Source organism: Leuresthes tenuis, unplaced genomic scaffold (assembly GCF_036924035.1).
Source record: "Leuresthes tenuis unplaced genomic scaffold, fLeuTen1.0.hap1 SCAF_19, whole genome shotgun sequence".
Lineage (NCBI taxonomy): Eukaryota > Metazoa > Chordata > Actinopteri > Atheriniformes > Atherinopsidae > Leuresthes > Leuresthes tenuis.
Window position 1 is genome coordinate 18,676,017 of NW_027325373.1, and position 12,693 is coordinate 18,688,709.

Here is a 12,693-nt window from a genome sequence, read left to right on the forward strand (position 1 = left end):
TACTTTGGCATTTGCCACCTACCTAAACATTTTGCAGACCAGCCACATCACCCATGTGGCAACCACATTCCCATGCAGTCCTTTACGTGCAGCCTCACAAAAATGCTGTTGAGGCAGAGCTTAAAGAGTACAGAAATGACTTTGAAGAGTTCAACCGGCTTCAAAACTCCAAAGAAACTTTTCTGATGGGATTTGATGGCATATGTGGGAAGCAAACTCAATTCACAAAGATCCTACCCGACAACTCAAATGTGGGCCTACAGGATGTGTTGCTCTTGTCTTGGTATGGAACACTCCAGTGCACCCTTTGTTTTTGTCCATGCCCTGACCTGTCCGAGCTCTTTAGGTGACATGAGGAAGACTCATGTTGTTGTTATGATGATAACACTGCTGTGGAATAAACAAATTGGAATATAAAGTGGGAAAACATCCATATGCCTGGTGAACAAGGTACATGTCTAGCCCTGTCGCACTGGGTGGTAGTACAGTCTGTGATGTTGATTTCTTATTCATGTCAGATGTAACTTCAACACAGAAATATCTTGAGTCAAGTTGTAGCAGTGGAGTAAAAGTGCGAGAAGTAAGTCCCTGTTTTTTATAGTCAATATATTTCTAATTGCAGCTTCGTGGTGCACTTCAGATATTGTATTCACCGCTCTTGCTGCGCGGTGAGGACACTAGGGCCGCACGGACACCGAGTCTGCCCGATGCCATCTGAACCAAGAAGGTTGTGAAGTTCAGAGGCCGACATCAAACTAACTTTCCGCCACTCGGTACCTGTCGGAGACCACGTAACTCCCTCCGCAGCTCCTCACACCGCTGACAGATACAGCACTGCGGATCCGCGCAGCGCGCAAACAGTAGGCGCTTTGTTTTGATCCTCAAGGTCAGAACATCGTGGATATAAAGTCATGAGTGGGCTGTCAACAGAGGCTTCTCCCCCCAATGGACCTGTAAAGGTAAGAGTTCACTGCAGAATAATATCTCGTTTTTTTGCCCACATCGCATTTTAATGCATTAAATATGCCCAACTTCTTTTACATTTTTTTGTTTGTATTTCTTTATTTCTTCTTGTGAGTCATTGGGTTGATATCACGCACACATCAACTGCTACACTCAGTGTCTATAGTTCACAAAAGAGTAAAAGTTTTCTATATAGAGGTAAATCATTCGAACAGCCGTTTATAACAGTTATAACAAATAGACCTTCTAGGACGTTAAAAACTTACAATCGTCTATAGAACTGTATGTAGGGGTACTGTTACTTTTGTTCGATTATTACTCTTTTTATTCCAATTTACTTTTTCATGTCAAGAAAAAGATTAATTTCACTCTTTTAGTTTTAAGGAGAATAATTTGATTTCAACAACCATAAAGAAAGCACGTATAGCATAAGAAGTTTGATCATTTAGTATTTAAATAAGCAGCTCTAAGTGTGATGTAACTCAACAGCATCTAAAAGGCTCAATACATGTAACTTTTGGTTGCTGACAGTTTGTAAGAGTGTTCTGCTTGAATAGTAATTAAATAGCAGGCCATGTTGCAAATGTACACAATTGAACAGCTGTGACCTGGTTGATAATGACCTGGTTTATCTTAAACATCGTATTTTCACCTTACTTTAATGCTAAATTTGTCATATTTTGAACCACCAGTTGAACATAAGAGTCCAGCCACCAGAGGGCCATCTCAACAGATGATCAAACAGTGCTGAGCAAGAAACTCGAACACAAATAAACAGTTTGTTCTCAAATGCAGTGCTGGAGCAAGCATTTAGGCCCTTTACTTAAGTAAAAGTACAGCTCTAATGTTAAATTGCACTATCAGAGATGAATAATGTGTATTTATTGATTTATAGTATGCTTTATTTGTCAGAAGTGATGCAGCTCATTTTAACTGTTTTATACTGTTAAAAAGGTATGTAAGGTTACTCATATTTGATAAGAGACTACACTAACCATAACTAAACAGTGTCAAAACCAAACTGTTTCGCCTTGATTTGTTGCAATGTCAAAGCACCAAAAATGGTCTTACTTTTTAACAGTAGCTCTTGATGTCAATTCTCCTTTTTATTCACTCCAGCGTCAGAGCTTTGAAAGTACAGAGTTCACTCTTGAATCTCTTATTTCAAAGAAATCTGTTCCTAAGGATCCACAGAAGAGTCAATGTATTAAATCACACTTTTTGTATAATCATGCGGGACATGTGGCTAAACTCAGTGAAGTGATTCTGACAGTCTTTTTAGAGTCAGTCATCGACATTATTTGCTGCACTTAAGTCCTCACCCCAGATGTTAGCCAGACCCGCTCTGACATGCACGCTCAAGAGTGTATATATTTGAAGACGTGCTTTAATTTTCTGGCAGAGGGAATGTGTTTATACAGAGAGTCTAGTTTCTGAAATCTGTCCAGTGTTGCCTGTAATATGTTGTTGAAAGGCAGAGACACAGCGTACAGCTATAATTTTGAAATTTAATTCCTAGATAGTTTTTAACATTATTATTCAACTTTGTATATAGTAAATGTATAGCTGATTAAGGCTTGATAGATCATGATGTTAAAATGTTTTGGTTACCAACACATAACTGCACATTTGATCATAGATCAACAGCAAGTGTAAAGTAATCCGTCTCCCAGAAAGCCGAAAAACACAGAATATTTTAAATACTCTGACATCTTACACCTGTAAAGTGCTGTGGTTAACATTTATTCATGCATGCAACAGATATGGAGCAACATTATCATTCATTTGGAATCATGTTTCTGTCTAAAATTAGTTTGTGAAACTGTCAAGAAGTCTATAAAATTAATAAGTGATAAATAATTCAGGACAACAATTTCCCAAAAAACAATAAGTTTTGGATTGTTTGAGGTTTGAAATAGCATTAGAGTTTGCTTTTGGGGGTTGGGACAGGTGGTGGAGGAACAGAGAGGATTCTCAACTAGGGACCAGTATTTTTATTCTTTGCTTTGTTTTATTTTTACACAAGCCTTACTGCTTGGTTAAGAACAAGCACCAAAACTACAGGCTGGAAAACCATCACAGCTTGGACAAAACTGACCCTTGAAAGTTACCAGCATCAAAAGTCCTGCCTCAAACAAAACAAAACATGATGCAAATTCACCCTGACGGTTGTAATGCCATGAAAGAAAATGAATCATTTATGTCTGTCTACATAAAAATGACACATGGTGAATTTTTCACAATAGTCCATGAGACTGGGCTCCTTATTCACTCTCTCTGCTTACCGTGTGCAACACTGATGTGAGCTGTGGGGGTGAATCAAGTCAACGAGCTGAGCAAAATCATTGAGTCCTGTCTGTGTGATTTTTCTAAAATACTTGGGACCTGATTATATCTCTGCAGTCGTGTCATTCATTAATATAAATATAATGATCAAACTAAAATATAATGATTACAGCAGCTTATAAGAAGCTTTTTCTTCATAGCTTAATTACTTTTGTGCTGGCTATCCTTTGTCCTTACCGATGAAGGTTTTAGGTTTTTAATGACTAAGGACACATTACACATGCTGACATAAATTAAATTAAATGAAAAGCACTTTATTTTTCCCCATTAGAAAATTCTAAACCAAAAAACCCTAGTTTAATTCCTGAGTGAAGTCTTGTTTCCCTGTTCTTAAAGGATTTCTAAGACTATTTTTAGAACGCTGTGCATTGAAAACGCAGTCGTTCCTTTTCTTGCTTCAACCAAAGAAAACTGTAAGTCTAAATTTAGGAAAAGATGTGACTTGGACAGTCGAATGTAAAGCTGGAAATTGTTGCCCTCCTCAGTGAAGTACATGTACAGTCTCAGAGATGTTCACAGTAGTTGTGGTCTGGTGTCATCTCCACTTACACTTAAGCTTTCCATAGTACCAGCATGTCATTTGAACACATTTTAATAGACATCACTGCACAGTGAGCTTCAAAGAAACCATTTTCATTTCTTCAAAGTGATAATATAAACCACTGACAGAAAAAAGAAGCAATTTTTACCAGATCTTTTTATAGGGACCAAGTTTTTTGGAATTGATGGAAAAGATAGGAGTCACGCTAGCAGCAGCTTTGAGTCTTTCGACTCATCTTAAGCACTCATTTTGCCCAGATAACACATTTAGGCCTAATCTGACCACTTGGGGGGCTTATGGTTCAAGTTATGGCCCTGGCAAGTATTATGTTGTCTGGATGTGACCCAACTGTCAAAAGCCGACTTTGACATGGATAACAAGGCCAGGTGTTTCCAAAAGGTCCAGAGAATATGTGGAATTGAGCCATATCTGATGGATGGCTGATCCAGAGTCAACGCACACCACCATTAGAGGCCAAATGTAGGCCAAAGAAAACTGCAGATGTAGGGTATGTTTGGCCAAACATTCTTTGCTCTTTGTAATATTTACAATATTGTTTTGTTTCCTTCTACTAGATTAATTCTGAACTAATAAAAGAACTGGCAAGTGTATATGATTGGGCGCTCCATATCTTTAGTAGTTAGGTGTAGATACTGTACAGTGGTAACACCTCTGCCTACATCTTTGGCAATTTTTTCTTTAGTTCTGAGTGTCTGTGCTGAGCAGAAATGAGGGTCTGACACACTGGCAGAGTGCTTTGGTGGTCATGCTGCCCTGACTACAGCAGTCATTAAGCTCTAAGAGCTATTCTAATGCATTTGACTTGTCCTCATCTACAAACTGTGAACAGCTGGATCAGCAAGCAAAGTATTTATTATAAGGGTTCAGGTTATCTTTACTTTTCAATTGTTATTTTTCTTCTTTACTGTATTGTATTTAATCACATGGGCCATATATTTGTTTGTGTGTGTTTGTGTTGATGTGCCTATAAACGTAGAATGTATCTATGTCATTATTTAAAGGCTAGACCTAACCATGTACTTTAATCGCCTAACCAAAACCATTTTTGAGCGAGAATGAAGTTGAAAACTAAGTAATTGACAGTGGGAGGACATAGAAAAGTAAAAATACAATTGAAAACGTTGTGCAAGATGGATCTCAAACCAGCAATGTCTTAGCATCACAAATGCATGTTGATTAGCACGTCTTACCATATCCTTTGTCCATATAAAGGTTGAAAAGTGTTGTTTTGCTATTGACTGAACATAACACAGTTGTTACGTTGTGGGTTGAACTCACGTCCCGTGGTTGAAAGCAGCATCTTTGTGGCTTGTTAAAGAACAAACTTGAGAGGGACATTTGCTCTATGTGGAAATCTTCATAAAAGTTGTATTTGCCGCCTATAAGGGGGGTTCGGAGTTTAAGGGTACGAACAGATTATGTTTGATCATTTTGATGGGAGGACTTGTTAATTTGCAAAGCACCAGTGCAAATTAGTTGTGAAACCATGTTTAACCCCTTAAGTTCTTTTTGTGTAAGGAACAGACTTAGGAAATAAGAACTGTACAATTTCTTTGCCTATATTTGTAAAACTCCAACATTTTGCTCTGTGGATGAATTCCAGTGTAGGTATTTCATGTTATGAGATCACATTGATGTACAGAAACAGACTGTTAGAGGCTAAGCAATCAATGGACTGATAGATTAGTTAAGTGCATCCCTTCTCAAGCAGGAACGCCCAGTTCTTTAGTTACAGCCTCTCCCTTAAGGATTTGATCATTTATTGTGAATTTATACAGGTCAAACACTTAATTGATTAACTGAGGAAAGAGTCAGCAGATTAATTACTTATGAAATGAATCACCAGCTTTGTTATCTCTCACACTGGTTCTGTTGTCACTCTTCCATAACCTAAATGTCAGATGTGCTCAAAATCTACCTCTGACCCCAGCACACAAGCACTTAAAGCGAACTCAAAGCGTAAATTTCAACAAAAAATAAGCCGAAAGATAAGTTGATTTAGTGAGTAAGTGGGTTTTCATCAAGCCTTCATTACTTTAATAGTACTATATCTAAGGCTTTAAATGACCCCTAGAGTCAGAGCATGGCCTCCTGGGAGATTAGAGAGTCCCGCTGGAGAGATGGAAGTGATATAATGTTAGTGTGATGGACGGAGAGGGAGGAGAGAGGCAGATGGACCGTGGCCAATGATCAGCAAGCAGAGTAACTAAAGAAGAGACACAGAAGAGATTTCATAGAGCCAGTTTCTCTCCACAGGCCGTAAATGCGAGAATGTCACAGAGGATGAGCGCAGAAACAAAGCCGGATATGAAGCAAGAGGTGATGAGGAGCAGCCAGGTGGTTTAGTCCATTTAGGCTATTAATTTTGTTCATAAGTCAGGGTCGTTTTGATGCGCAGGCGGGTGGTACAGGCCATCGGCGGGGTTTGGGTAGATTATAGCCTGAAAAACGTTTTTGTCCCCAATATGATAACGAAATCCAAAATCCTTCACTAGCGGAGGCTGAGGAGAAACCGATTCATGGGACGCATGAATTAAATAATCACCCACACCTCACGTTTCTGTCCCTTAATGTCCTTAAACGGAGGTGTGTGGAGGAGAGAGCGATTTGAGCCCGCAGCCGATGCCCGGAGAAAACAGCAGCCTGTGTGCAGGCAGCTGTGGACGACAGGAAGGTGGTACCCAAGTGTCGCTGTTTATTATCTGAGATCTGACTCCGGAGGCGCGTCGCTGAGGCATGGGCTGCGCTCCCAGTATCCACGTCTCTCAGAGCGGGGTAATCTACTGCCGAGATTCAGACGAATCCAACTCCCCTCATCAGACCACCACCATCTCCCAAGGCACAGCGGCCACGCTGCACGGGCTATTCATCAAAACCGATGCGGCCGAGACCATCCCCTCCGTCATCACCTACCAGAGTCGGCACTCGCGCAACAATTCGTACCGGGATCGCAAGGAGAACAGCGGAGAACACGTCCGCATCGAGGCCGAGACGCAGACCAGCCACACCAGCGTCAAGGTACAGTTAAACGAATAAAACTAGGTGTGTTGGCACGTGCATACCTTCATTACCGGGTTGTGAGTGACAGCAACACTTGAGGAGGTCCCTGTTTTTGTTTTTGTCGCCAGAGGAGGCCTGAGCCTTCGGGTCTGGTGAAATCATGAATCTGACTGTAGTGCATTCAGTCTCCTCTCATTCACCTCGTTTATCTATGAAACTCTGGCTGCAGCCAGCCAATAGTGTGCTCGTGATGATCATGTAGCTTTGACCTGCTAAGTGGCAGTCGTTGTTCTGCTGTTATGCATGTTTCAATGCATAACATGTCTTCCCATGATGCAAATGATAAGTAGATTACATTCCAGTTGAACACTGAGCTGACAGAATGGACTGTAGGTGGTGCATCAACTTGTTGAGGGCTTTCCCGATGTAATCTGACTGCAAATGTTTTCTATTTTCATTCAGTATATGTTTATAGTAACTTCCATGCACACGGATACTCCTAACAGTGTGTGATCAACCATAACAAATGTTATATATAAGACCACAGAAAGGTCCTGAGCCTTTTTTTTTACATTTTGTCAGGAAAACAGAAAATAGTTGCAGCGGTTTATTGAAACGTGCAAATATGAATATAAATACAGTGTATAAGATAATACTAGAATTTGTACAATTTTAGCAAGCTTGAAAGTTAATATTTGGTCTGAGCTCCTTTATTCTCCAACACAGCCTGAACCCTCTGGGACAAGCTTTCTGTCATTTCTTTAAGTAATCTTCAGGAATAGTTCTCCAGGCTCCTTGAAGGACATCCCAAAGCTCTTCTTTGGATGTTGGCTGCCTTTTGTTCCGTTCTCTGTCAGATGATCCCACACTGCTTCAATAATGTTGAGGTCCGGACTCTGGGGAGAATTCATCCCTCCATAAGACATGTTGCCACTGATTTTCAGTCCACTTCTTGTGTCATTTGGCATAGCTCAGCCTTTTCTCCCTGTTTTCCTTCCTTAAGAATGGCTTCTTGACAGCCACCCTTCCATGGAGACCATTTCTGATGAGGCTTGGTCCAACAGTAGATGGATCAGCTGAAGGTCCAGATGCATCTCTCAGGTCCTGTGTCAGGTTTTTGCCTGATTTTTTCCTCTTACTTAATGACCTTACTTTCAGATACTGTTCATCTGTTGAAGATAGTTTTTTAGGGTTCCACTTGCTCAGTTTCAACAAAATATATGCCGTTTTCAGCTACTAGCTGTTTGGATATCACCTGATTGATGCAATAATATTCTTTCTGTCAAACTGTGTTATCTTTGCTGTTTTTCTAAAGAAAAGGGAACAATTTTGTGTCTTTGTGACAGGCTGCTGGTAACAAAGTGCCTAAAGATACTATTTAAAACTGGTCATTTGCTAAGTTGTCTGTTATGTGTCGACACAACACTGGTTCATTCCTTGAGTTAGGAGCCTTTTCAGGTCTGTTTTAGAACACATCCATAAAACATTCCTCTGAAAAAATGTAGGTTAAAGGATTGAACTGAAAATGAGTGAAAACCCCTGAGAGACCCTGGAGAACAATTGCTCAAGAACACTTTAAAGGATTACAAGGGAGTCTGGCTGCATGAAAGCAATAATATAAAGAAGAAAAAGGCCTAACGAGACTTTTTACAGCACTGTACTTCAAGGGAACATTTCAGTAAAGTTTTACCATCGAAGGCATTCTAACTCCTTCCGTATTCTCCAGTCACCTGCATAGTGGATGAAGTTGTTCTAGTACTCCCTTCTTTGCATTTCTGTTTTATCAGCCGTCACATGTTGGAAAACAGTCTTAATGGGTTTCTATAGATGAAAACTTGTTCTTGATTCCCTGCAAGTTCAGCTCTGCAGCTCCAGCCACAGGTTCCCACAAACGGACTGTCAGTGTGCAAAAATGTGAATCCAATTGGTTAGTTCTTAAGCAACAAAGGCAGTGTGTATGAAAGTGCCAAAAATCAAAGGATAATTTGCTGTTTGACAAATTGGGTTTAGAATAAGTGAACTCTTCTGGACAATTTATGGCACTGACAGCCCAGCTGCCTTAGTTTTCTTGAGGTTTCCTTCAAAGCTTAAATACGTCATATAAGCAACAAGCTAATAATCTAATAAACAAAATCATCATGCCATGAAGTAGAAAAAAGTCTTTAAATTAAGAGCAAATTTCAGTCATCAGGGAGATGCTGCAAGTAATTAGCTATTAACTCAAACCAGAAGGGCACACAGAAAGCTCAGTCCTCCACCAAGGGCAGTGCTCTCTCACAACTGTAAGAATTTGGATTCATATCAGAATCTAATTAGTTATTCCGTTGCCCATCCACTTAGCTTCATGAAATTAATTTTTTTGCAGTATTTTGCTCACTGACAAACAAAAAGCACTTGAAACAATTCACCTCAGCTGTCAATTGGCTAAGAAATCAGAAATCTCTAATAAAAAATAAAAGAATTGTAATGAAAAGAAAATCAATCCCTCATGTCATGCTCGTGGTTGTTTTTTTCAGGAAATTTCAGTTTCATCTCAGTGTTTTCCTTCCTCCTCAGCAGACAAAGTTTGTGAGGTTTTACAACTTATAATTTTTTTTTATTGGTTAAACTGTTAACCTTTATAATCCTCCATCTTCAGAGAAGCAAGTTGTTATTCACAAGCTCGTAACTTAAGAAAGTTTCATACATGAAATCCATGTCCTAAAGACACCAGAGTTCACACTGAGAACAGCACAGCTTTCTTATCACGCTTTGTCATGCATATATAGCGTGTAAGTTTTGAATGGATCACCTCCCACGAGGAGGCATGTGAACAGATACATCTGGATATTTATGATCCAACCCTGGAGGATATAGTTGTGTTTTGTTAAGAAGCGGTGCAGTACATGATCGAGTCATAAGACTCTCAGAATACATTAACCCAGTCAGAGTTCAATTATCAACTTGAAGCCAAGAATCAGATAGCAGATCTAGTTACTTGATGCATATCACAAAAAAACCCACAAAAATTATAAGTGAATCTCTGAATAACGAAGTCATTCAGTTAAAACAATGTTGGAGGTGGAATGTAAGGATAAATTCAGCAGCTCTTACAGGTCGATGAACCAAACTTTTCTGAACTCTGCAGCCAGTACATCTGTATTGCTTGTCAGATATGGGAACAGGATGTTGCTTGAGAGGACACATCCCCAGCATCGCTTATCAGGATTATCAAAAAGTCACGTTCAACACATGCAATACCAGAGTGGATAACTGCAGTAGGAAATATTGCACCACAGCGCATCCCAAGGCGCAGCCTCGGCCAGCAGAGTTTTTAATGATTTCAGAACTGAGGACACTAACTGTTGCAGTTTTCAGAGGAATCTTGCAGAATACTAGATTTCAGCTGCTCCTTTTCATGATGCCCAGTAGCAGACAAATGTGGACTGCAGGCAGGCTTGTCAAGCACACACACTCTGTGTGTGTATGAAGTAATGCTTTTTGGAAGTCGTGCAGAATGAGGTCTGACGTTGTCCTGCTGAAATAACCAAAGACTTCACCTTGATGGAAGTATATATCTCTCCAAAAGTCTAACATCCACCTCTGTACCTTCACACATATGTCGTCCACGCCATGGACACTGATGGCACCCTCATACCATCACAGGTGCTGGCTTTTGCACCTTTCTCTGATGACAGCCTGAACGGGGTTTTTTCATCTTTGTAGAAGCAGACATTAGTTTTTCCGCAAAGCAGCTGAAATATGGACACATCTTTCCGTCCATCTGAGATGAGCTCGTGTCCAGAGATCTCGGTCGTGTTTCAGTTGATATATGGCTTCCTCCTTGTGTAATACAGTTTTCAGTTATATTTCTGGATGTGGCGGTGGACTGTGTTGAGAGAAAATTGTTTTTCAAGGTACTAATGAGTCCATGTAGCTGTACTGATCATGTTGGTATGAGTGTTTCTCATACAAGGCTTGAAGGTCGTCCAACAATGGTTTCTGTCTGTTATGCGCTGAGATTTTCTCAGACTCTGAATCTCTTCACAATATGCTCTATAGATGCCGAAATACCAAAGTTATTTATAATTTTGCAATGAGAAATATTTTTTGGAATATACTGACTGTTCCATCCCCAGGGGTGGTGTCTCTAGGGGAAAAGGGGAGGTAACATAAAGGAAAATAAAAAACAAAGATTCAGAAAAGTAACCAGGATTTAATGGACTAAATTAAACATAGAACAAAACAACTCTTAAAGTACCCAAATCTGACTTAACAACCAACATTAAGAAGGATCTAACAAAAGAAAACTCAAAAATTCCCACAAAGTGCTCTCTCTTAACAAGTAAGACACATACACTATCTCAAAGTGCCTACAAATAATTATAAATGAGCAGCGCACCAGGGGCCAGCTACCACCACAGTCTTTTCAGCTGACCACTGAACACCAGGAACAAACAGGTTTAAATGTTCCTGGCTGGCTCCAGGATTGGTGCATCTGAAGGGAGATGAACCAGTCCTGGATGGGTAACCAGACAGCCTCTGAAACAAAAAAAAACTACAACAGCAGACCATGGGTTGTAACTGACTATTTTCTGACCAAGTTTACCCCCCCCCCCCCCCACCTGCTGATGGAAGAATCTTCCAGAATGCTTTTAATTGTATGTTGTGTAATCTTTTCTTTCTTCTTTTGCCTCTCTATTGCTATCTCTATAACTGTTTTGGAGTCTGTTGCTGGCATCGAATGCTAAATGAAAAGTACGGAAAATTCCAGACACAATGAGGTTGGTCAGTGAATACAATGAAAACTATTTATTTTGTGCAAATTTTATAACACAGCCTACATCATGTACTTTATTGTGGCTAATATAACTTTCCTCACATAGGAAAACTACTTTCCACCATGCAAAGTGAACCATGTTGCAGGCGCACAGGTTAACTGCAGGAGTCAACATGGTTTATTTTCATGAAAAATAGACCGCTTTCAAAATGTTCTCATGTTGTTATTAAGCATTTCTTGATGAAACATTATTAAAAAGCTGTGCTTTTAGAAATGAGGACATAATTCGGCCATTTCAGAAGATGTTTAGAACATGTCTTCAGCTGCAGGACTTACTGTTTTGAGCTGTGCACACCCCACGTCAGTTTGTGATGTTTTCAGGAAGAAAACTGTATCTTCTACAGCCCAAAAGAGAGCATGTTCAGGGATATATATGCTTCAAAAAACATGTGATGACATGACATAAATTAACTTGATTTCACTTGTTTTTACCATTGAGCTATACTAACAGCAATCTCTTTACACTTAGTAAACCACTAACCAACCTTGTATGACATTTATGAATCAGTTTTTTTTTATTTTTATAAATGCTGTGCACTGTTTGTTTTGATTGGGGTTTTTATAGTTTTAGAGTCTCTTTAATTTGCATTTTTCATTCATTTTTACCAAAATGGTCCTAATATGGAAGAAAATTGGTACACAGTGAGCCGTTTCAAGGGATAAAATTACATGCTGCTTCTCAACCCGAAACAGAAATCATAGAACACGATGTAACATTTTCATGATATTTTGGTCCAGCACCAATACTTTTTATAGATTAGTATCATGAGTTTTCTGCTATACAGATTGTGTGTGTGTATGTGTGCTGGCTTGTCAGCTGTTCTTTTGCTCTCTCTCTCTGTTTCCCCCCCATCTCTGAAGGCTGAGAAAGGATCAATGATACCATTTATTATTAAAACCATCTGCCTTACCCTGCAGGATCTTGATAATCTGCCATGGTGTTGATCACGCTACCACATGCTTTTGTGTGTGTGTGTGTGGGTGTGTGCGCGTGCATTTTCTT

General features: G+C 39.7%; 1 protein-coding gene across 1 annotated transcript in view; it reads left to right on the forward strand.

Moving 5' to 3' along the window:
- Positions 1–5,701: 5,701 nt before the first annotated feature.
- The window catches only part of pde8b (phosphodiesterase 8B), a 57,121-nt gene continuing 50,129 nt past the window's right edge, over positions 5,702–12,693 (forward strand). Inside the window, exon 1 of the mRNA XM_072372076.1 lies at positions 5,702–6,889. Within this exon, the coding sequence (XP_072228177.1) occupies positions 6,608–6,889 (282 nt within the window). The 5' untranslated portion in view covers positions 5,702–6,607. The remainder of the gene's footprint in view (positions 6,890–12,693) is intronic.